The sequence below is a fragment of the Sciurus vulgaris genome (genome assembly GCF_902686455.1).
Source record: "Sciurus vulgaris genome assembly, chromosome: 13".
Taxonomy (NCBI): Eukaryota; Metazoa; Chordata; class Mammalia; order Rodentia; family Sciuridae; genus Sciurus; species Sciurus vulgaris.
This window is the reverse complement of record NC_136474.1, coordinates 75258102-75283792: the sequence shown is the minus strand read 5'-3', so window position 1 is coordinate 75283792 and position 25691 is coordinate 75258102. Positions and strand designations below refer to the sequence as shown.

General features: G+C 38.4%; 1 protein-coding gene across 1 annotated transcript; it reads left to right on the top strand.

The window, feature by feature from the left end:
• Positions 1-719: 719 nt before the first annotated feature.
• MEX3C (mex-3 RNA binding family member C) lies at positions 720-24971 on the top strand. The gene is made up of 2 exons (XM_079109350.1): positions 720-1591; positions 21947-24971. The coding sequence occupies exons 1-2, from the start codon at positions 850-852 to the stop codon at positions 23170-23172; spliced, it is 1968 nt and encodes a 655-aa protein (XP_078965476.1). The 5' UTR covers positions 720-849; the 3' UTR covers positions 23173-24971.
• Positions 24972-25691: the final 720 nt, after the last annotated feature.

Genomic DNA, 25691 nt, shown 5'->3' with positions numbered 1-25691 from the left:
TGGGCCTACCCACGTTGTACTTCAAAGCAGCCTTCCCTGTAAGACCCAACCCAGGTGCACCACAGAACCGGGAAAGCGAGGTGGAGGAAGAACCCATGTGTGCGCCAAAACTACACGCGCCTGCGCGAAAGCCCCGCCCCGCCCTCAGTTTCAATCTCTGCTACAGCACCTCGGTCCCGCCTCCTTTTTCCCGCCCCTGTCGGGGTTCGTCACAGAGAGTGACGTGTAAAGCGAACAATCACAGTCCCTCTACTTCTGAGCCATAGGGAAAAGAGAGGGAGGGGAGGGGGGAGGGGAAAGGACGGAAGAAGCCAGCTTCCAGGGTTGGCTCGTCCCCGTCACCCAATCAGAGAGCTCTGGGGAGGGGCGGGGCGGGGCCCGAGAAGAGGGTGGGGGGTGGGGCTAGGGAAAGGAGTGTGCAGGCTGCGGGAAGAGAGGGCGGGCTCCCAGAGATTAAAAGCAGCCAATCAGAGCGCGCCGGCTTCATTCGGAGAGCGGCGTGGGGCGTCGCCGCCGCCGCCGCGCGCGCCGGGGGCTGGTTAAGGCCATGAAACAAAAGAAACCCTGAGAGGGGAGCCGCTGCCACCTCCACCAGCCCGCCCCGCTGCCGTCCCCACCCACCCACCTAGTTACCTACCTCTGCCTCCTTCCCCTGCCCCTCCACCCCGCCCTCTCCAGTCTCCGAGCGGCCCTGGCGCTCCTCAGCCCGGGTCCCGGGCCCCGCCGCCTCCCAAGAGGAAAGGTGTTTGCGCGCTGAGCAGGGCCCGGGCCCTGTCCGCCATGGGGCTCGCCGCCCGCCGCGCCTGACCCGGCCGCCGCCGCCGCCGCCATTGACAGCGCGCCGCCGCGATGCCGAGCGGCAGCTCCGCGGCCCTGGCCCTGGCGGCGGCCCCGGCCCCCCTGCCGCAGCCGCCCCCGCCGCCGCCGCCGCCGCCGCTGCCGCCGCCCGCGGGCGGCCCGGAGCTCGAAGGGGACGGACTCCTGCTGCGGGAGCGCCTGGCCGCGCTAGGCCTCGACGACCCCAGCCCAGCGGAGCCCGGCGCACCGGCGCTCCGGGCCGTGGCGGCGGCGGCGCAGAGCCAGGCCCGGCGGGCGGCGGGGCTGTCTCCGGAGGAGCGGGCTCCGCCCGGCCGGCCCGCAGCCTCGGAGGCGGCCGAGCTGGAACTGGAGGACGACGAGGAGGAGGGGGAGGAAGCAGAGCTGGACGGAGACCTGCTGGAGGAGGAGGAGCTGGAGGAGGCAGAGGAGGAGGACCGGCCGTCGCTGCTGTTGCTGTCGCCGCCCGCGGCCACCGCCTCCCAGACCCAGCCGATCCCGGGCGGGCCCCTGGGGTCTGTGCTGCTGCCTGCCGCCGGCTTCGATGCTCGAGAGGCCGCGGCCGCAGCGGCTGGGGTGCTCTACGGAGGGGACGATGCCCAGGGCATGATGGCGGCGATGCTGTCCCACGCCTACGGCCCCGGCGGTGGCGGGGCGGCGGCAGCAGCCCTAAACGGGGAACAGGCGGCTCTGCTCCGGAGGAAGAGCGTCAACACCACCGAGTGCGTCCCGGTGCCCAGCTCCGAGCATGTCGCCGAGATTGTCGGCCGCCAGGGTGAGTGCGGGAAGTAGGGATGTCCAGCAGGGCACGGCCCCAGGCGTGGGTGGGAGAAGAAAGAAACGGCTTGAGACGGAAAAAGGTGGAACCCAACGAGTCCACCGATCCAGGGTCTGGGAGGATCCGAGGGGCGACGAGATGAGATGGGTCACCTTGCGAAAACCCACACTGTTCCTCTGGTTTTGACTGATGAAGTGTTAAGTTTCTCGGGTCACCCAATCCGGTGGTGTTCACTTTACTCGGGCTGTATTCGTGGAACAGCAAACTGGCGTGGCACCAGAAACCTCAGCGAGGTGGTAAGAGGTCGGGTCAGAGTTGCGGGGTTGGTGTTGTGTACCGAGAGCTCGAGATTGCAAGTTTGCGCAGCAGAGCCTCTTGTAAGAGCTCCCGACTTCCCTTAGAACCGCGAATTCAGATGAGAAATGGGCAGAAATGGAGGCATGTACAAAGAGCTTATTCGAGAGGGAAGGGATGTTTAGGTGGACGGTATCACACTCCCCCCTTCCGCTATTCTGAAACTTAGCTTTTGAAGAGCAGCCTAACTCTTTTGATCTTACGGTGTTCTCGAAGGTTACATTTTTATTCTCGAAAAGGCACACTGATTATCTTTTAGGACGCTTTAGTGTGCACGAAGAAGAAAAAATTGAACAGTAAGGTGATTAAGGAACTTTAGGCGTTTATGCAGTTTTCAATAAATTCTCTTCTTCACTTGCCAGCACACCAGTACTGCAGACAGACTCCTCCCACATTGTTCAGACAAAGGACCTATGTCTCAGATTCCAGGAGTAGATTTGTGAAGGTGGGGGAAGGGGATGCCCAGAGTACCTCCGTATCCGACATTTTTAGGGAAGGTTCTGTGTTCTTCAGTGTAGCTTCCCCCCCGTCGCACAAAAGGGTAAATATTACCTTCTGCCGCCTATTAAAATATGGTTGAGCCTGGTTGATATATGTTTCTTTACTGTTAGGTTGAGAGCATTGTTGGGGTCAAATAAAGAGATGATGGCGCTGCTGCTTAAATGATCTCATCTTTCCCAAGTGGTCTAAAGTACACATAAATAAGAGGTCTGTTGAAATGGTGGTTTCACATATCAGAGTTGACTTTTCTTAAGGATTTTAATAAGAAAAAAATCTGAAATGTGAATAGAGGAGATAGCTTATTTCAGACAACTTAATTAATCAGATTCACCTGCCTTATTTGTCTGTTTTTGATGCTATTTAGGATAATTCAGGAGAGAATTGTTTCACCTACATAAGATAAAATAATAACATTTCATATTATAAATCCAGAACTAGTTCATCATTAACAATGATGAGGGATCGCTATGTATCAAGCTTGTATTCTGCCAAGTATTGAGTTTATGGTGATTAAGTTGGGAAAGTGAGATTGATTCAAACTTTCTGACCATTATTAAGCTAGCAGTCTAATTAACAGAATGACACTAAACTTAGTATGAAGTTAATGGTACTAACTGTAGTATGATAAACAAAAAGGCACCCAGGACTGCTTTTGAGAATAGGTAAGAGTTTAACAGAAGTTGAAGAAAGGCTAAGGAACAACATGAGGAAAGACGTGGAAGAATTATTTCTAGGTGTGATGGGCAAGTCCTGTTGAGTTTTGGTGATGCTCAAGATTTGTAAAAGGGGAGTGGTAGAAAAGGGCTGAGAAGGAAATGGTTGAGGCCAGAATATAGAACCATGAATGCCATGCTAGGAGGCCGCTTAACTTGGCACAGGTTGCTTCAGCATTTTTATGGTACAGTGTAGGTATGATAACAAAGAAAAAGAACACTTACATTGCCAATTTTATACAGGACATAGGAATATATTTGGTAGATTTAGTTTAATACAAACTTTTGTCTTTCATATATCATACCCTTTAGTACTATACAATGGTCCTTAATTGTGTAAACTCTTAATCTTTATGCAAAACTATTATTTAAAATGAAAGGAAATTTCAGGTTTTTATTTTGTACCATCTATTACATGATAATAAATGAGATAAATTTTTAGTTTTTCTTAGTGCTGTGCTTATTGGTTAATAAGGAAACATAAATCTATGACTTAGAACATGGAGACAAATTGCTGACTGTTCCTTTGCAATTAATATTTTCCCAGAGTTGACAGTACTGTTAAAAGTATGTCATCTTCCTCTATCTTATCTTAAGGGCAGAAAGTCTTACCCTTTTCCTGTTTGAATCATTCAACTAGTGGATCATTGACCCCTTTGCCACCCACGCACCCCAGTAGCATGGTAATAAAACCTGTGAAGTATTTCCTCACTTCTGTGGAGAACTAAGTAACTTCTAATGCTCACATCCTTTTATAATGCAGTAATTTCCCCCATGAGAGAATACCTGTCCTAAGTAAATTCAACAGGGCAAATCATTTCATTTTCTTGTTTGCTTTGAAGAAGCTAAATATTCATCCTTAAGAATTACCAATTCCTGCCATTTATTCATTACCTGAAGTCATAATTTTCTGTTTGACATCTCTTAATTGGTTTTGGAAATAATTATGTCACAGATGGAGACATTTATGACTTCAGCTCTAAAGCAAAGAGTGGGACAAAAGGAATTCTGAGTCACATAGACTGGCAGCTAATGTAGATGGCCTCTGGTTCCAGTGTCTTCCAAAAAAACAAACCACTGCTTTTGATAGTGATGAAAGTTGGCAGAGTGTTTGACCTCAGTATTTTACTCCCTGGTAGCATATGGTCTTTGTGAATGTTAAATTGGCCCTGTTTTGTTTTGTTGTTTTTAGCTCTGCATCTATTGTGAAGCCAACAATACTGTAAAATAAAGTCAGGAACTAAAAAGGTTTATTGATAGTTAAAGAAGTTTTAGAATATGGACATTAAAAATAAGTGACCACATTTTAAGACCTAATTTTGTGAATTTAGAAACATCTGCTTTTTAAGTGTAGCACCTACAACACTCATTGACAGTGGTTAACAGATTTAACTCAACAGGTTTTGTTCATTCATATAGTCACTGATATCTAGTAAGGCTAAAGAGTTAAAGTAGATCTCAAGATGCATTCTTAACTGCACTATAAGTAATTATCGAATGTTATAAATTCAGTCATTTAAGGACTAGCACCTCAAAGTTTTTTATTGCTGTTTAAGATGTGCATCTTCAAATGAAAATCAGTAACTTTAATTGATGGAGTATGTGTGTTCTGTGACCTCCTAGTCTAGAAAAGTCATCCCTCGCTTTTTTATTTACTGTACACTGGGTCAAAAAAGAAATTCAGCTTATACTCCCAATATCTGGACATTTGTGTACGAATAATATGCCTGCTAAAACATTGCACATTGTAAAGCTTAAAAATTTTAAAGAACTGAGTAAAAATGAAAATAGGAGTTCTTGTGCTTTCATTTTTCCTGCACTGCAATGGACTCCAAATTAGATACTGTACCTTTCTAGACTAAATTTATAGTAGTTTGAATGTATTAGTTCAGGAACCATTAGGATAGTTTGAACTACTATCATCACTTTACAAATGGATGTGAATCTCCTGCCTTTTCTTCTTTCCTTATTTAGTTAATTCTGATTCACTAGGAAGGAAATGGGAAATAATGTGGTAATTCAAGGATGTACTTTTTTACCCCCTGGTTATCGGCAACCTAAAAATTATCCACAGAGCCACATATTTGAGAACTGTTATTCTATTAGAGACTTCTACCTGGAAAGATTTCCAACAGTGTTTATGGGTTGCAATTCTGGGTAATTATCTACATCTCAAGTTTTCAAGAAAAGAAGAAAAGCAGATCTGTGACCATCTCAAATGTTACTGGTCTCCTTTTGTGCAGGAGGATAAGAAACATTGCAGAGCACACATTAGTCTTTAAATGTTAGACCCGGAAGTAATAATTATCATATCTGCTCATATTACATTAGCATTATTTCTAATACTTAACATATTGCTGATTTGGCTTTGAATATTTCGGTGTTTGTATAAATTAAAGAATTTATGGCAAGTTTTATACTTTTGCCTTTTAATGCAAAAAAATGTTTACAGTGCATGCTCTAATATTCAAATTACTGTAAACTACATCAAAATGCCTATAACAGTCTCTGTTCAGCTGTGGTATTCTGGAAAGAGCTAGCAATCAGAAGTAGATATTATTGAATTCTGATTACACTATTCGAATAGTTTACTTCAGGGTCTTAAGCAAGTCACTGAAACTCCTTAGGCCTTAGAGACTCCTCTTTTGCAGCTGGACATAATCATATCTGCGATACTTCTATAAACTCTAAAAATAAGTTGACATATATGAAACTGTAAGTAATGAACACATTTTACTTTGTTAAAGCAAATTTGAAGTTAAATTGGAACCATTATAGTTAATACTGTTCACCTTTTCTCAGCTTTCACAGATTCACACATTATATTCTTATGTAATAGAACTAGAATCTACTGATGATTAAATGCATGTTAGATATTTGGCACTTATGCTGTAACAACAAAGAACCCCAACATCTTAGTGTTAAAACACCAAAGTTTACTGGAACTTTGCTCATTTTAGTCATTCAGGGACACAGGCCAGCAGATCTGTGACCATCTCAAGTGTTACTGGTCTCCTTTTGTGCAGGAGGATAAGAAACCATTGCACAGCACACACTGGTCTTCAAATGTTAGACCTGTAAGTAATAATTATCATATCTGCTCATATTACATTAATCAAAGTAAATCATCTGGCCACACCTAATTCAAGTGGACTACAAGGCACGTTATAACAATGTGCCCACAAGGAGAGAGCCAGAATATTAGATGACGACCACAGTGCTATTTTATAATGTATGGGATGGTATAGAATTTTAAACAATGTAATTTCCGCTATTTGGAATTTGTCATTTTAAACTCAAAATGAAAATGAAATAATTTTCATAAGATACTAAATTGATATATTTGCAATTTTAAAAATGTTTTAGAAAGCTCCAACTAGATCATGGTTAATATATTTTAAAATCCCACTGATTTTCGGATGATTATAAAGTAATACATTTCTTATTAAACTGCATTCTTAAATTCCTCCCAGATGGCTTACACACCATAATTTCTGGTCTTAGTTTTAACTTTTTCCCATGATACCTTTAATTCTTATATAGAGATTTGCCAAGATTAAATCTGATATTTAAATCTTTAAAATAATCTTGTTAGAATTACCAAGTCCAATTATACTAAGTTGAGTCTAATTCTGTTTAAACAGTTCTAGTCTTGATTCTGTGACTAATTTCGAGAAACTTAAGTTACACTAGGTAACTGCAGAACCTCTTTCATGCCAGTATTTGGAATTTTTTAAAATATTTTTTTAGTTGTTGATGGACTTTTATTTTTTATTTATATGCAGTGCTGAGAATCAAACCCAGTGCCTCACACATGTTAAGCAAGGGCTTTACTACTGAGCCACAACCCGGCCACCAGTATTTGGAATTTAAGAACAATTCAAGTATACAAAATTCATTGCGTTTGCGCAGTAAGCAGGGAAGCCTTATTTGACCTCAGTAAAGTTATGTCATGGAATAATAAGACCAGGCCATAAAATAATAAAGAAAATTATTTTAATGAAAAATGGAGATGCCATTGAAAGTAAGCATAAAGAATTTGGTCATGAACACAGTTGACATTGATCATGAACATTGTCCTCCCCTCTCAATCATTCTTCCCTTTTGCCTTATCCTCTTTGTGTTAGTTTCACCACTTGTTACTTATGACTTTGGACAAATCACTTGCCTACTTTGAGTCTCAGTTTCCTCTTAAAGGAGAAAACCTATTGCATTTACTTGTTCTTCCGGGTGCCTTCCTCACCTGCCCACCCCCCACATTTGTCAGAGGATCAAGTTTGAGATGTCATTAATATAAATTCATTATACAATTGAAAGTATAGAGGTGAGAAATATATTTAAGGTAAGGTAAAGTTGGGAGTTGTTTTTTGTTTATTTTTAAATGGGGTCTCCAGGCTGGCCCTGAACTCTCCTGGACTCAAGCAATCTTCCTGCTTTAGCACCTCCAGTATCTGGACTACAGGTGCACACCACTGTGCCTATCTTAGAAATGTTTTTTAACTGATAAATTTCTTTCCTACTCTTAATTAAATTATTTAAATTTAAGTTATTTGTTTTGCAAAGTTTACAATAATTTAAAATTCAAACTCTGAAGTTAGGTATATACCTGTAATCTCAGCGACTCAGGAGGCTGAGGTAGAAGGATCGCAAGTTCAAGACCAGCCTCATTAATTCAGAGAGGCCCTGAGCAATTTAGACCCTTTCTCAAAATAAACAAAAAGGACTAGGGATATAGCTCAGGGATAAAACACCCCTGGATTCAATCTCCAGAACCAGTTTTTTTTAAAATGGAGCTTTGAAAATATATTTCCTGGCAGAGATCTAAGCTTGTCTGAAAGGAAATCATTTACAAATAATTGATTCCTTTATATGGTATCCCAAAAAGCAGTTCTAAGATTTCTTTCTTTTCTGGGTTTATGGGGAGTTTTTTTGGTGTTTTTCGTTTGTTTTGGATATACAGGGAATTGAACCCAGGAGCCTTGTGCATCCTAGGCAAGATCTCTCTCTCTCTGCCACTGAACTACACCCTAGTCCTTTTTTATTTTACTTTGAGAGATCAGGGTCTCAATAAATTGCCCAGGCTGGCCTCAAACTTGGGATGCCCCTGCCTGAGCCTCCACAGTAGCTGGTATTACAGGCGTGCACCACTGCTCCCACATAACTAAACTTAAACATAACTTAAAGCTCCCTAGTTAGGAAAATTGTTCTGTCTTTCATCTTTAGTTTACACCATCTTCTGATTGTTTCAGCGTTAATAGAAGGCCAAATGTGAACCTTTTCATTAAATTATCCAATTCTCTTATCTAATATAACTAAGTAAAAACTGGAAAGTGGGGGGTTAGGTTTAGTTTTTGTCCATATTTTTAAAAATATCTTCAGTGAGCAAGAATTTCTTTTCCACTCCAAATATGAAGAAGGAAAAGAAGATAGGTTGGGATAATAATGATTTTAAGAAACATTAGTTTATAACTTTGAGAAATTCTAAGCTTTAGTTTTCTTCATGTGTGAAATGAGAATGAATGAAATGATCTCTCAAAGTTCTTATATTTTGAGTTCTTTCTAAAGATAATTCCTAAAATGTCGAAGTAAACCAGATTTCAAATTACCAATTAGGGTTGATTTCACATCTCCCAACTTTAGAGAGTTTATAATATCTTAACATGTTTTTCATAATCTAAATGTATTTTATCTTTAGAAGATAGATTCTTTAAATGTTTTTAATTTCCTGTAGAAAATCAGCCCATTTGACTTGTTTGTAATAACAAACATTTAAGTGTGTCAGGCATTGTGCAGAATTGCATGTATCAGCTCATTTGATCTATTCTTATTTCCATCACAAAGATAAGGAAACAGGTCTGTGGAGGTATAAGCAAGTTGCCCAAGGTCTCAAACTAACATAACTAGAGACTTCAATCAATGCTCCTATCCCAATGAACGGTAGAACAAGGAGACAAAAAATCATCAAGAATATAGATGATCTGAGAACACCATGAACAACCAACAACATAAGAAAATGATTGATCATCTACATGAACATGTAGAAACACTAAATCATTCTGATGCTTGAAATTGATACAAGGTAGTAAGGACATAACTAAATTTTGGTCATCTTTGTATCCTTAATATCAGTTAAAATGCCGGAAGTAAAGTAGATACTTGCTGTTTATTTGATTGGACTGAATTGCTAGATTAGAAACTTTCCATTTTGTTATTTACATTTTACTTTCTATATTGTAGTAATGAGGACTTTTATCTCTTGCCTTTAATTCCTAGCCCTTTATTTAAGGAGACAGTCCAAGTTGAGGTTGTTTGGAGCTTTTGTTTGAAGGACAGTAAATGCTGCTTGATTGAAAGCATTAAATGTCCCTATGAATACTGATAAATAAAGTAAAATCATGTAAATGGAGCTGTTGAAGGCTGTCAGACTGAGATGAACAGTATTCTTAATCAAAAATTCAGACAATTTTTACTTTTAAAAAGCTACAAAAAAGACACTTGAGCCCTAGAAAGAAAAGCTTTTAGTTCTATATTGTACATTTAGGGATACATTGCATCCTTAAACTAAATTACTTATTATTTAAATATTGGAATAAATTCTTTTATTGAGATTTAGCTGATATTTATCAGACCTTGAAGATAATTCTGAAATTGAGTTACTAAAAAGTGGAGGGAACTTTTGAATAGTCTAGACTATTGCAAAGGAAAAAGGACTTTATTTTTTATAAAATCATTAAATAAAATGACCACCACTTGCTAATTGTAACATATCACAAACTTGAAATGATGTGCTTTTACAGGGAAAGTGTAGAACAGTGAAAAAAGTGTGGAATTAAGACAATTTAGGTTTACGATCTCACTAAACAGCTGGATGATCTTGAGCAATTCAATTAAACTCTATCCTGCCCTTCCTAAAGCACTCTATTCTGATGATTAAATGAAAATGTATCTGGGAGAGAGCCAGGAAGACTAAAAGTGTTCTGCAGTTTTGTTTTGTTTTTTTAATTTCAAAACTAGGTCCAGTCTCCTAGAATACTGAGTTTACTCATGAAATACTTCCTAGGAAAGGTGGAAGAATGTGAATTAGTTCTAAAAAATGATAAAACCTGTCTTTATTGAGCACCTAACTGAGTAATAGGTATTATGATTTTGTTTTTGGTTTTTGTTTTGCTGAGGAGTGAATCCTCGGCCTCACACAAACTAAGCATTCTTATCACTGAGCTACAGTCCCAGTGAGCATTTTTAATACAGTACTTTGTTTAATCATGACAACTAAACAAGGGAAGTATTTTTAATCATGGTTATTCACACATGAAGGAGAGATGGAGGTTTAGTGACCATTCACTAAGCTGGTTTGCCATAATCTATCCAGTCTTATTCTCAATCACTCTTCTACCAACCCTTTGTGAAAGAAAGAATAAATGGATATATTCATGTGAAATATGGTACTGTATGATTATCTCAAGTGCATTTTAGAATTCAGGAAGAGGAAGCGAGAACTATCTGTTTCTTAGAAGAGGGACTTTATCCAAAACGGTAAGCATTAGAGAAGACCTGGAGATTGACTGACCTAACATGGAAACAGCAGGTTACTAGGGTTAATTATAACCCAATCCTACAGATAGTTTTTTGCTTCTTGTAGTTTCATTGAATGGGACCTCAAAGGATTCATTTATGGTAGCTATGATAATAAGTATATTCCCATGTTTTTATTATTCTTGATTTCCACAGAGCTTTTCTCAAACACACACACACACACACACATTTTCTACTTTGCTAAGTGACCATGTTTGTTACTCAGGTAACTCGGAGAAAAGGATATGTTAGGAAGATTTTCAAAGGCTATTTAAGGAAATAATCTGAGCGAAGATAGAATAGAACCAAGACATGCTTAGGACATAATGAAGTTTGGAAGAAGATAGTTTATGATGACAAGAAGGAGGAAAAGAAATAAGAAGGAGAAGAAATATTTTTATCAGGCCAAGAAGTTCAGTTTTCTTGAAGGTAAAAAGCTGCTCAAGTTTCAATTCCCCTCTCTCCATTTTTACTAAAGAATATATATTGATTTCTGAGTAGGATCCTTTTCTCTTCAAAACAAAACCCCTGGGGGTGAGGGGCAGATTTTTGAAGATGGGTATACTCAGAGGACTACCAAAAAGTAAAAGTATATATACAGTTTGTTTCTGCAGTGTTGGGGATCCAACCCAGGAGTAACCAAACTGGCCTAAGTCAAGCACTCAACCACTGAGCTACAGCGCCATAGTGCAGTTCTGATGTTTGTATTTGAGTTTCTTAAATCACTATATGTATAAATAAGTAAGAGAGAGAGAATGTGCGTGTGTTTATAATGTATGTAGTAAATGGAAACTACAATAAGAGTGTGTGTGTATATATAAAATTTATGGAATAAATGGAAACTACAGTTGATTTCATTTCTGAGAAACACCTCCTTGTCAAAAATCAACAGCATAAGAACTTGAAATATATATATTAGATGTTAGAATAGACCAGTATTATATATACCTGGCTTCTGTCTTGCATACTATCTTTCATTCTCTTAATATTTTTCTTCTGGTTATTAGTATGGTTGTTCAGGTAAGTCTCTCTGCCTTAAGTCTCTGTGCACTAACATTATATGTTCCTCCTCTACCCAAAATTCTTTACACCTTCAAGATTAATTCCTTTGTCTGATGTTGAAGACTTCTGCCTTATCCCCATTCTGCTAGCCTTCACAATACTGAACTGGCTTTAGTTTCCCCACTATGCCATTCTGTAATTTTCATTCCTGCTTTTGACTTGTAGTTGTTTAACTCTCCTTTCCACCGGGCAAAATCACTTTTTTCAGGCCTCAGTTCAAATGCCTTTGAAGCCTTCTTTCATTTACTGTAGGCGGTAAAGCCATCTCCATTGTATGCTTCCACTGCTTTGTATACCTGCTTTCATTAAAGCAATTATCTTGTATCAGTATTGCTTGCATGACTGTTTTCCCTCTAGACTGTGAGCTCCTTGAGGTCAGAAATACTTATAACTCCTTACTCTATCTGAAAGTAGCATCTGTACCTTTAGGGGAGAAGTTTAACATTTGAATGGATAAAGCATTAGGTTGAACTTTATATCATAATTGGTAAAATGCTCTTGAGCCCCAAGAAAGAGTGATTCAGCTATAAACACCTAGGCAAAGCCCTTAGGATAAAGAGGAAAAAGGTTACTGCTTATTTTCCACCAAACCATTCACCTCTCAACAGTAAACAGTTACCTAGTAAGAGTCCTTCTCAACAGCTAGCTTGTAGTATACTTCTTTTCTTACTATTTAATTTATAACTCTTGCAAGGGGAGGCTACTGGGGATTGAACCCAGGGGTGCTTTAGCACTGAATTGTATCCCCAGGCCTTTTTTTATTTTGAGGCAGGGTCTCATTAAGTGGCCAAGGTTGGCCTTGAATTTGGGATTATCCTGCCTCAGCCTCCCAAATAGCTGGGATTACAGTTGTGTGCCACCACACCTGGCTTATCTTTTACCTCTATCCCTTTACCCTATTTCATTGTTCTGTGATTTCCTCACACCTCTCCCTGACTATTTTATGTCTGTCCTCTGCCCAGGCCATTAGGTTACCATTCCTGAATTGGGATTCAAAATTTTCACGAACAGATACTTCATTTCTTTCAAAAAGGAAAGGGATAATGTGATAGGCAGAATAATCCTAACCATCAAAAGATGTCCAACTCTTAACCACCACCCCCAGACTGTGAAAATGACAGTGGGCTGTTTTAACTGTTTATTCAAATATAATTAAGAATATGGACCTTGTTTTTTTAAATTTTTTTTTTTTTTTTTATGGACCTTGCTATTTGGAGTGTGTCTGGAATAATCTGGTGGGTCCACATGAATCTGTAAAAGCAGGAAACCTTTCCCATCTGGGTGTGAGATATGAAGAGGGGAGCTATATTCTTGAAATAATAAACTTGGTAATTAAAGCCACTGTAGTAATTTGGTATGGCAACATAGGAAAACAAAAGCAGTAAATAAGCAAATTAAAGGATGGAGAAAGATTTTTGGACTGGCAATTCTATATTTACTATAGCATGTTATTAATATAGTATTTAATGTTAAGCTTCTGCTTACCAGTGAATATTCTGATTGAAAGCCTTCCAGAATATTCTGTAAGGTACTGAATAAGAATATAAGATAGACACATAACATTTTTTTCTGTGCTCCCTTTAGACAGTGGTTGTGGAATTTTTAAAGGCTTAAGAACTACATAGTAATTTTTTGTTGCTTCATAACAGTTACCATAAATTTTAGTGACTTAAAACAACACAGATTTATTATCTCAGTTTCTGTAGGTTAGCAGTCCAGACTTGATGTGTCAGAATTCTTTATTCAGGTCTCATTGAGCTGAAATCAAGGTATTGATCAGGACTACAGTTCTCCTCTAGGTACCTATGTACTCACCCAAGCCCACTGATTATTGGCAGGATTTATTTCTTTGGGATCAGAGGATGGAGGCCTCCATTTTCCTGCTAGCTATCAACTCCAGAGGTCACTGCCATGAGGTCGCCATAGGTAATTCACAACAGGTTATTTGCTTTCTCCCCCATTAGCCAGAGCACATCTCTGACTTCCTTTCAAGTAAAGCTGGTTTAAAAAAAAAAAAAAAAAAAACTTTTAAAGGACTCATGGTTAAGTCAGGCCCACTCAGAAAATCTGGATAACCTCCCTGTTTTAAGGTGAACTGATTTGGATCATAATTACATCTACAGTATACCTTTCCAAGGGCACCTAGATTGTATTGACTGAAAGTATGTGTACTAGGGCCAGGAATGAGGGTAAAGGGACATTTCAGAATTCTGCCTGCCATATCTTCTACTGAAGGATTGTAGATGAAGGACTGTACCTTTTTTAAGGACTTGGTAGTGAATGACGTACAGTTACTTGGTTTTTGTTTTTTTTGTTTTTTTTTTGGAGGTCCTTGGGGGATTGAACCCAGGGCTTTGAGCTTGCAAGGCAAGCACTCTACCAACTGAGCTATCTCCCCAGCCCCAGTTCCTTGGATTTTTGCCACAGTATTAATTCAGTTTATCATGTAATGTTTTTTCTACTGAAAAGTGGGAACAAATGGTAAGGATAGGCTGTGTGGTATTTTTGCCAACACCTGAATGAATGAATGAACCAGAGTTTTAAAAATTAGAATAAACAAAAAAAAAAAAACAACTTGGAAACCCTTGCTGTGGGTATTCAAGTTATGTTTCTGATGGCTTGAAAAAGTTGTTTTGGTTTTGTTGTTGTTTTGCTTTGTTTTAATTTTCACTGTTATTAATATGTCTAAGCTCTCTGGTCTCCAAAAGATACTTTAGATCACCACAGAGCAAATCTGTAGTATTACCCTTTTCATCCATACCACATTCTATCTGCAAAATCTTATCTTCAACCTAGGTCCTCTCAACAACTTCCACTTCATAACACTGATTTTTTGTTGTTGTTGCAAGAACATCGTGATGTTTCATTGAACTAGAAAATGGTCTTTAAGATGGTCTAAGATAAATCTAGTCTAGAAGTTTTAAATTTTAGTGGCTGGAACCCACAGGGGGGGAAAAAAACATTTCATCTTGCAGCTCATTGTATACATATTTAACTGAAACATTGGAACATATTGGTTTTTTCTTCTTATTTTTGATTGTAAAATATTGCAACTCATGGGTTAAAGAACACCAAAGACACTAACATTTCAGTTCCTCTTCTTTCTTTTAACTCTCCTCCCACCAACAAAGGGCCTTCCTCTTGGTTGTTAAGGCTGAAAGAGACTCTGTACTGCAGAGAAGCAAGGTATATACTAGTAGGGAAAGTATCAGAGTTCTGGCTGCAGCTAAAGGGTTTTAGCCTCTGCAATAGATATAGAAAGGGCAAAATGGGTTCTTATACCAACAAGGTAAGCTGGAGACTTTCTATTTGGGGATTTTTTTTCCCCAAAAAAATTAATGTAAAATTATACCTGTGAAATTTGTTAATGCTACACTATTTCTTGATCTCTGAACCACTGGTCTAGATTTGTCTGTTGACAAACTTAAATACAACTTGCCATGTTAATTTTTTTCTGTAACTGTAAGAAAACAAGTGTTAGTCCTTACATTTTGGAGTTATAAAACCTTGTTCAACTTTGAGATTATTAAATCATTTATCCTGCTGTTCATGTAATAAAAAAAAACCTAAGTCAGACTAAAAGTCTAATTAGTTAGTATGACTAGTAAAATTATCATTTATTTTTCTTTTCTAATCACATTTTTTGAAAAGCTATTATGTTTGTATTGAGTATACAGTGAATACTAAGGCTCCTCCTTGCCCTATCCCTCTCATTGAACCAATTTTATAAATGTATAATATTCCATAATATAACTGTGCTAGCCTCATGCTGATCTGAACAATAAATAAGTAATATAATAGAGGGTGTTCTGTATATGTGCCAGCATTTCTACACATGGGGTTGATGGTGGGGGCACAAAGATAATTTTGATAGATATTACAAACACCCCTCCAGAGAGGCAGTTTATACTCTGAACAGGTAAATATGAGGGCCCTTTTCCCCATTCTCACTCGAGTGTTATAGTGTTTCTGATATTTGAAAATCTCATGGATGGAAAATGATAGCTCAGTTCCTGTGGAAATAAGAATTTCCATCTTCAGAGCCACTTGTTTGGTTTCTTTACAAAGGGCTATTTTAGCTATTTTTCTCGACTTTTTAATGTTTTGATATGTAAGGGAAGGAATGGGGATGAGGGAGAGAAATTAGCCATTTGTGAGATAAGTTGTCAATATTTCTCTTTTTTTAACCATAGTTTTGGTGCCTTTTGTCATGCAACTAATTATTTTTAAAAATCCTAAATTTTAATTTATCAGTGCTTTTATGGCTTATGATTTTTTGTGTCACTCTGATTATAAAATATTTCATTATTTTAAAAAATCTTTGCATTTTCAAATTCAGTCTAAAATACATTTTTAAAAAATCCTTACCTTTCCCACCCACAAGATTAAAACAAGTATATTACTTCTTATTTACTGTGTCAACCTTTTTTATTTTTCACTCCCCCTACCATTGTGTGTTAGCTTTCACATATCAAAGAGAACGTTCAGCCTTTGGTTTGGAGGGATTGGCTTATTTCACTCAGTATGATAGTTTCCAGTTCCATTCATTTACTAGCAATTGCCATGATTTCATTCTTTTTATGGCTTAGTACTATTCCATTGTGTATATATACCACATATTCTTAATCCATTCATCTATTCAGGCACCTGGGTTGGTTTCATAGCTTAGCTGTTGTAAATTGAGCTGCTGTAATCATTAATGTAGCTGCATCACTGTAGTATGCTGATTTTAAGTCTTTTGGGTATAAACAACAGGAGTGAGATAGCTGGGTCAAATGGTAGTTCTATTCCAAGTTTTCTGAGGAATCTCCATACTCTTTTCCAGAGTGGCTGCACCAATTTGCAGTCCCTCCAGCAATATATGAGTATAGCTTTTCCCCTACATCCTCACCTTCTATTACCCTTTTTTAAACTCCACCTATAAAGTAGTCCCCGACCTTACAATGTATTCATATTCTAGGAATCATCTGTTATTTGTTTGGAACTCAGAATATATACATAGGTATAGGATCAGTGAGGTTTCCTACAGTCCGAATCTGTTTCAGGTACTTTGTTAAAACTTGTAAAAATTTAGGGGAAAAGTACTTTCCTCTGTTTTTAATTGGCAATGACTTAAAAAGGGTTGACTTTGCTCTCTTCCACTTATTTCTTTTCCATGATGCACAAAACTAAGCACATGTCTCTTCTAGATAGTATAGACCTTTCTCCGTGTCTCAGAAGTGATTTAAATTCAAAATATTCATCTTTTCTCTTTCCAATGAGTCATATATTGAACACCCATTTTTAGTAACAGCCATAGGCCAGATATTGTCCTGTGTACCTTTAAGAACACTTCCTTGGTTAATAGTATACTTATGAAGTATTAAACAGAAAATATTCTACAGTTTAACTGACAGTTCCTTAATAGTCTCAGAAGTATTTATTTAGAGAGGTTTCTTAATTCAATTTTCCACTGGTAAAGGTTAAAAGTGGCCAATCCTAGAACCTTAGACGAATTTGCCCTTTGTCCTTAATAGAATTTGCCAGTATTTTTCTGCAAGATGATCAGGACTGTTGTTGGGAATGTGACTAACAGACAGCCTTCTTATCTTGTCAGGCTGTTGCCCAGAGTATAAACTCATATAACTGAATAATAGCTGTAACTTCTTGAGTAGTATGCATGTTTATACTTTCAGATTTTCTTTTTTTTTTTTTTTTTTTTTTTTTTTGTTATTTTTGCAGTACTGGGGATTGAAGCCAGGGGTGGTGTACCACTGAACTGTATCCCCAGACCTTTTGAAACTGGTTCTTGCTAAATTGCCCCAACTGCCTTCAAATTTGAAGTCATCCTACCTCAGCCTCCCAAGTCACTGGGATTACAGATATGTGCCACTGCACCCAGCTTCCTGGTCCTTTTGCTATGGCTATAACAAATGCCTGTGACCAGGTAATTTATGCAGAATAGATGTTTATTTGGCCAGTGGTTCTGGAAGCTGTCAAGTCCAGCAGCATGGTTCCAGCACCCACTCAGCATCTGGTGCTGTGTTATAACATGGCAAGGGGATCCCATGGGGACACAGGGCAAGCACATTAGCTCAGGTTTCTCTTCTTCTGCTTGTAAAGTCACTAATGCCATCATGAGGGTTCCCCCCTCATCTGATCCACTTACCTCCCAAATGTCCCACCTCCAAATACTATTACCATAGGAATTTTCAGATTGTTTCTAAAATGACCAGGTGCAGTGGTGCACACCTGTAATTCCAGAAGCTCGGGAACCAGAGGCAGGAGGATCACAAGTTCAAAGATAGCCTCAGCAACTTAGCAAGACCCTAAGCAATTCAATGGGACCATGTCTCTAAATAAAATCCAAAAAAGGGCTGGGGATGTGGCTCAGTGGTTAAGCACCCCTAGGTTCAATCCCTGGTACCCCCCAAAAAAAAAAAAAAAATTCAGTGAACTTTCTGGAAACATTCATATCACAGCACCACGTATCTTGAACAAGATCCGACACTTAGTAGGTGCTCAACAAACATTGAGTGCAGGGATGGACTAGATAGTGTTACTTTAAGCAAGTTATTTCCTCTCCCCAAACGTCCATGTGTGAACTGCAAAGGGGCGAGATAGCAGCTGTTTTCATTAATTCAAGAAGCATGTGCACATCTGCTGCCCCACCTGACTGTTGGGCACCAGAGACCCAGCTGTGAAAAAAAAAAAAACTTTCAGATTTTCTTAAAACATCTATCAATCACAAATTGATCAATGGAATATGATCTCAATTCTTAGTCCCAAGCAACGTCTACTGTGCTGAGTAAAGGAGTTTTGCATGTGTGAATGATAAAATATGAAAGATGTGTTGCTCCAATCTTCCAACTCATATTCTGTTGTAGAGCAAAAGCAGAGTGTGACATATACCTAATAGTTACACTACCCTTTTAAATGTCCTATAGTTCAGTCAGGCATGGAGGCACATGCCTGAAATCCCAGCTAATGAGGAGACTGAGGTGGGAAGAATACAGGTTTTCTCTGTCAGTCTGACAATTTAGTGAGATCCTGTCTCAAAATTTAAAAATAAAAAGGACTGGGGATGCAGCTCATTGGAAGAGCGCCCTGGGATTCAAACCCCAAAAAAAAAAAAAAAAAAAAAAAAAAAAAAACCTGTAGATTTAAACTTATAGTAGCATGCTGTAATGAGTTTTCACATTTACAGTAGCATGAATTTGACTGTTTCCTGAAGAACCCCCAAATCACCCCTCCCTTAGCCTCTTATACCTCCTTTAGTTCCTAAGCTAAGTACTTTCTGTGCAGTTTTTCTTTTGGCCCTTTCCCCCCCAGAGTCTTCTCAAAGGAAGATGACCTTAAAGTTACAACATCTCTAACCTTGATATACTATGTTTCTTATTTCTTTAACTAGCAACTCAGTCTTCAGTTCCCCTTTTCTGAAACTAGCTTTGTAGCCAGTGGTGAAATTTTCGAAAATTGAGACACTGGGAAAGCTCTTTGAGGAAGAAAGGCATCATCTTCATGTCACTTTTGGTGATGCTTCCATGTGTTTTATTGCTGTTTTCAGAAGAGCATACCCAAGTGTTCTCATGATAATGTACCTAGGATCCAGCAGTGAAAAGCCAGCATTTCTTTTTAAGTTCCAGTTTGTTAGACAGAGGAACAGAATCTTCATTTGTGGTTGAGATCTAGATGTCCAATAGTAGGTTGAATAAAGTTGTTCTTGAATATGCAAAAATTAAAATTAGCTTAATCAGCTCCCTTCTTTAAGATCGAATTAGCAATATGTGGCTAGAATCTGAAAGTCTTGAAAGCTAAGAGGTGGGGGAACAAATAAAAAGCTTAAACAAAAAGCAGTGTGGTAAGAAAGGCCCAAAGTCCTTATACAGAACAGTGATCTTCTCTCAACAAATGTTGCACGGCCATCTTGCAGTAAACATTGATGGTCAGCTGCCCAGTGCTTTTGGAATTTTGAGGAAAGACATATCAGCCAGTCCTGGGAGAGGCAAAACTTCATAGAGGATGAGGCGTCTATACCAAAACCTGAAGGATTAACAGAAGTTAAGCAAGCAGAACTAGGAACAAAGAGGCAAAGGAAGACTCTAGGCATGGGAGTGAGGGAACATGGATGTACCATGGGTTGAAACACACTGAGGAGGGTAAGGAAAGAGGACGGGGAAAGGGAGCGGTAAGAGATGAAGTTAGAGGCATTCAGATAAAAGCTGAAGAGGGGCCTTGCATGCTGTATTGTTTGGACTTTACCCTTAACGATAAAAGGGAGCCAAAAAAGCACTTTATGGAAAGAAGTGATTGTGTGACCTATGCTGTATTTATAAAGATTCATCTCCTCAGAGAGAACGTTGGAGAAGTAGTTGGAGGAAGGCAGGACTGGAAACAAGGAGACATATTTGGGCTTTGGGGATGGGGGGCATAATTCCAAGTCTGTGGGCTAGAAATGATGTATATAAAGTCTTAGTTTTTACACATTATTAATTTTTCAGGGGTAAGGAAAGGGAAGGAGGGTTTAAGGAAAAGACCTGCCCAAATTGTGGCTCTTTGTCTTCAATAGCACCTAGCTTCTTTATTTTTTGTTTGTTTTTTATTTTTTTAAACAGTAGCCCACCCCTACCAGCCTTCTTTTTTTTTTTTTTTTTTTTTAATTTTTTAGTTCTTTTTAGTTCTAATTTTTTAGTTCTTTAGTTTTTTAATTTTTTAGGTGGACATAATATGCATGCTGTATTCATGAGATGAATTTATTTTTCATGTTAGGTCTTTGAAAAGTATAACCCCAAAGTTTTATGCCTTAGTTGTGTATTTGACACTATAGGTTATAGTGTGAAGCCCTATAATCTTACATTAGTGCTGATAACCACTGATTATTCAAATTAAGTTGACTAAAGTCAGGAATTATGAAAAGTTATGCATATATGTCTTCAGTATTTTATTTAACTTTAATATTCTTAGAATTTGAGACTGAGGCCTTTTAAGTTTGGGTCTGCCAATCAGAGTAGTGCTTTCTTAATAAAACCACATTCAACACCAGAATTCCATATAGTCTCCAGTATCTGTTTCTTATGAATGGATCAAGAACTTTATAGTTGGTGCTAAATCATTCTATATTACCTTTTTTTTTTTTTCAATCCCGGGCTTTTGTGGTTGTCTCACACATGCAAAATTCAGGGACAGCTTTTCCCCCCGTGAGGTGTTTACCTTTATTGGAATTTTCAAAAACATTCCACTCAGTTTTCATAGAAATACAATATCTGTTTCACATTTATATCTCACAGTTTTATGTAATAAGATGAATAATTTAGATAATTTCATTACTAGCATGAATACAGCTAACATAAACAACATGGGAGTAAACACAATTGATTGAGCCTGGAATTCAACCAGTGGGAGCACAAGTGAGATGACCCGTATTCAGTTGTCATCAATTGAGTTTTACAAAGGAGAGAGTAATGTTAAGTTCAAATAGTTAAGACCATTGATTTTGAAGTCAGGCTGAGTTTAATTGGCTCTGCCACTTACTAGTTGTGTGAACTTGGGCAACTTATGCAATTTTTCTGAGCTTCAATTTAGTTTCCTTAGCAGTTAAAAGAGTGTAATAATCTGGTTCTTAGAAGTAAAAGGAGCACTATAGTCTGGTTCTTAAAATTATTGTGTAGATTAAATGAGACAATAAATGTTAAATGTCTCACCTGCACATTAATGTTTTTTTGCTACTAGCACCCTACAATGTAGTAAATTGTTAGTGTTCTGAAAATCAAACCCTTGGTATAGCTTATCTATATAGAAAACTTCATGCATCATTTGCAGTGACTAATGACAAGAGGAAGTAGCCAATGAGACTGACTTCCGAGTTACAACCTTCCAGTAGAGGTACCATCTCTGCCCAATTGAAGACCAACAGATAAGTACACCTCCAGATATAGGAACACTAGTAGAATGAGGAAAGTTTTATCATTTGGTGATGTTTTTATGGCAAAGAACAAACTCAAAAACTTTTCTGAAAATAAAAACTGCCCATTGGCAGACATTAGTTTGAAAGAGCTCTCTGATTTGTCTTTACAAATATCTTTGAAGTCAATAAAAAATGATCAAAAAAATTTTTAAATCAAATATCTTTGAAGTCAGTATTGACTTTTGTGAAATGTTTTCTTTCAAACAGGTTGTAAAATTAAAGCACTGAGAGCCAAGACAAACACGTATATCAAGACACCTGTTCGTGGTGAAGAGCCCATTTTTGTTGTCACTGGACGGAAAGAAGATGTTGCCATGGCCAAAAGAGAAATCCTCTCAGCTGCAGAGCACTTCTCCATGATTCGTGCATCTCGAAACAAAAATGGCCCTACCCTGGGAGGGTTGTCATGTAGTCCTAATCTGCCCGGTCAAACCACCGTCCAAGTCAGGGTCCCTTATCGTGTGGTGGGATTAGTGGTTGGACCCAAAGGAGCAACGATTAAAAGAATTCAGCAGCAGACCCACACGTATATAGTAACTCCAAGCAGAGATAAAGAGCCTGTCTTTGAAGTGACAGGGATGCCTGAAAATGTTGACCGAGCACGGGAAGAAATAGAAATGCATATTGCCATGCGTACAGGAAACTATATAGAGCTCAATGAAGAGAATGATTTCCATTACAATGGTACTGATGTCAGCTTTGAAGGTGGCACTCTTGGCTCTGCGTGGCTTTCCTCCAATCCAGTTCCTCCTAGCCGCGCAAGAATGATATCCAATTATCGAAATGATAGTTCCAGTTCTCTAGGAAGTGGTTCCACAGATTCCTACTTTGGAAGCAATAGGCTGGCTGACTTTAGTCCAACGAGCCCCTTTAGCACAGGAAACTTTTGGTTTGGAGATACGCTACCATCTGTAGGCTCAGAAGATCTTGCAGTTGACTCTCCTGCCTTTGACTCTTTACCAACATCAGCTCAAACTATCTGGACTCCATTTGAACCAGTTAACCCACTCTCTGGCTTTGGGAGTGATCCTTCTGGTAACATGAAGACTCAGCGTAGAGGAAGTCAGCCATCTACTCCTCGTCTGTCTCCTACATTTCCTGAGAGCATAGAACACCCACTTGCTCGGAGGGTTAGGAGCGACCCACCTAGCACAGGCAACCATGTTGGCCTTCCAATATACATCCCTGCTTTTTCTAATGGTACCAATAGTTACTCCTCTTCCAACGGTGGTTCCACCTCTAGCTCACCTCCAGAATCAAGAAGAAAGCACGACTGTGTGATTTGCTTTGAGAATGAAGTTATTGCTGCCCTAGTTCCATGTGGCCACAACCTCTTCTGCATGGAATGTGCCAACAAGATCTGTGAAAAGAGAACGCCATCATGTCCAGTTTGCCAGACAGCTGTTACTCAGGCAATCCAAATTCACTCTTAACTATATATATATACATAAATACTATATCTCTATATGGACTCGTAAAGGCATGGGTATAATGGTACCCCCAGTAAACTTCCTAATGAATTCTTATGACTGTTATCAGGCTTTATTGGGATTAGGCTAAAGTTGTTAGTAAACTTATAAAAGGCTGCTATGGTAACACTAAACCTAAGTGGTCTCTTGTCTATTAGTTTGGTTTAAATTATTAATACTATCCTGTAGACCCGGAGACATAGCTTGCGTAAGAATTGCTAAAGCTGAAATTCACCTTGACTGAGCGAAGATCATAGGTTGTGTGACCTATGAGAAAAGTGTATACATCTGAGATTCCAAACACTGGGTCCCAAAGCCTAACCACATTAAGAGTTTATGGAGGGTACTTGGCATTACAGATGACTCAGACACTTCCAGTGCTGCCTTCTTTACACTGCCAGTTTTGACAAAACAGGTTTGTTTTTTATTTTACAACAACTTATGCCTAATTCTGTAGGATTGCAAGTAACTTTTTAATGCATTATGATTACTTATTGGTAATAATAGGGCTGATGGCAGTTTACTAGATCACTGGTTATAATTTGGGACAAAAACTGCTACATTGACTTTCATCTCGCCCAGAGTGCTCAAGGCTGGTATGATCAATGGATCAGGAATGCAGTTGTCTTGATTGTGAATTCCTACCCATAGCCTCCCTTAATGAATGTGGAAATGGCCACCTGGGTTTTCCCATTTCAGGAAAGGCTTTGGGATGCATCTATATTGGCTGATAATAGAGGATGCGAACATTCCATTCATTAGTCTGATCAAGCTATTAATTAATTTTTAGACTAGATCAAAATGTGAAACGTTTTATGTTCAATCCATATTTGTCTTGCACATTATAAATATATTTTTATTTTTTAGTAATGTAGGGGAGGGGGAGGGAGATAATAATGCCCTTGGCATAATTCACGAAAGCAGCTGTGACGACCTCCAATCAGTTTACTTCATTTCAAAACTATTTCCAATCACAAGGAAAGATTTCTTTAAAATACACTTGTACATTTCACCTGTGGATGTCTATAACTTCATCCTCAGTATGTTCCCAAATCTGTGCTGGCATTGAAAGGACAAAACATTATACTGGTGGGTTTTTCTACTAATTATTTTTTGAAGCGTTATTTTCCCAACACAAAAGAACTTTTTTTCTCAGTATAACAAAAATTGAAATCCTATGTGTATTCAATAGTAAATAGACAAATTTTATTTTTTATTTCCACTTGAAGAGTTACATTTCGTATAAAAGTTTACAAATAACGGTTTTTATTTTGATTTTTTCAGTATAAAAAAGTTGCCTTGATGGCATATTATGATGTAATGCTAATTGCTTGTAGGATAGTTAAATGTCAGTATTGAAACCTAATCTCTAGCTGCCGTCTTGTAGATATGAACGAATGTTCACCAAGCATGTATTTTGTATTTTGTTGCATTGTACACTGCAACTAATAAGCCAAGGAATCGACATATATTAGGTGCGTGTACTGTTTCTAAAAAACACAAACTAAGAATGATAAATTATCAATATAGTTTAGTATTTGCTAATTTTACTACACTCTTTTGTTATGTATATGTAGGGAAGTCATAGGGATTATAAATTCAATTTGAGTAAAGTTTAAAACCATATATTTTATGATAAAGGGCCTTTAACTTAAGATGGCCAAAGCACTGATATTATATATTTGCTGTAAAGAGAATTATAAGAGTTTTATTTTTCTGATATTAAAAGTTACTTAATAAAGACTTGTTTCCATTAACTTGAATGTATTCTCCTTGGTGTTTTTTATACAATTATTAGCAGTTTATCTTAGATAAGAGAGCTACTTACAATGGAAAATTTCCTCTTACCAAGTTTCCCCATTCTCTGACACCTGCTCTTCTTGTGACTGTTTTTAGTATGCTCCTAGTGTTAACATGGCACCTATGTCCAGTCCAGGTTTAGCCTTTTTTATTAAATAAGTGTTACGTTATAGTGAATTGGAGATTTAGCCAGTTTTAGATTTAGTCCCATATTTGTGTAGGCTTCTACTAAGTGTATATGCTTTGTTTACAAAATTTTGCCTTTTTAACACCAAATCTATAAAACTAATTTCTAATATGAAAGTATAAGTTTTAAGCTTTCAGTTAAAAGTACCTTCTGAAAGGTAGGTTTTGTGATAGACAAAAACATTACTCCATATATGAAATTGGTTTGATGCTGATTGGAATAAATAGTTGCCATTTGGTTAAAAAGAGATTTCTGAGGTCATTTTAAAGAACTTAAATTTCTATTCACTCAAAACTTGAAGTATCACACAGCCATCCTAAGTATTTTTGTTGTAGATTTTGGACAAATTCTTAGGCGGTGCTTGAGACTGAAGTATGTGGATTCAATGATGGGAAAGATCATTGCCCTAGAATTATATGCCAGAATTTTATCAGTTTTAAGATTGCCTCCAGAAGTATGAAAATTAATTTTGGGAAGTCCAGTTTAGATTGGATGA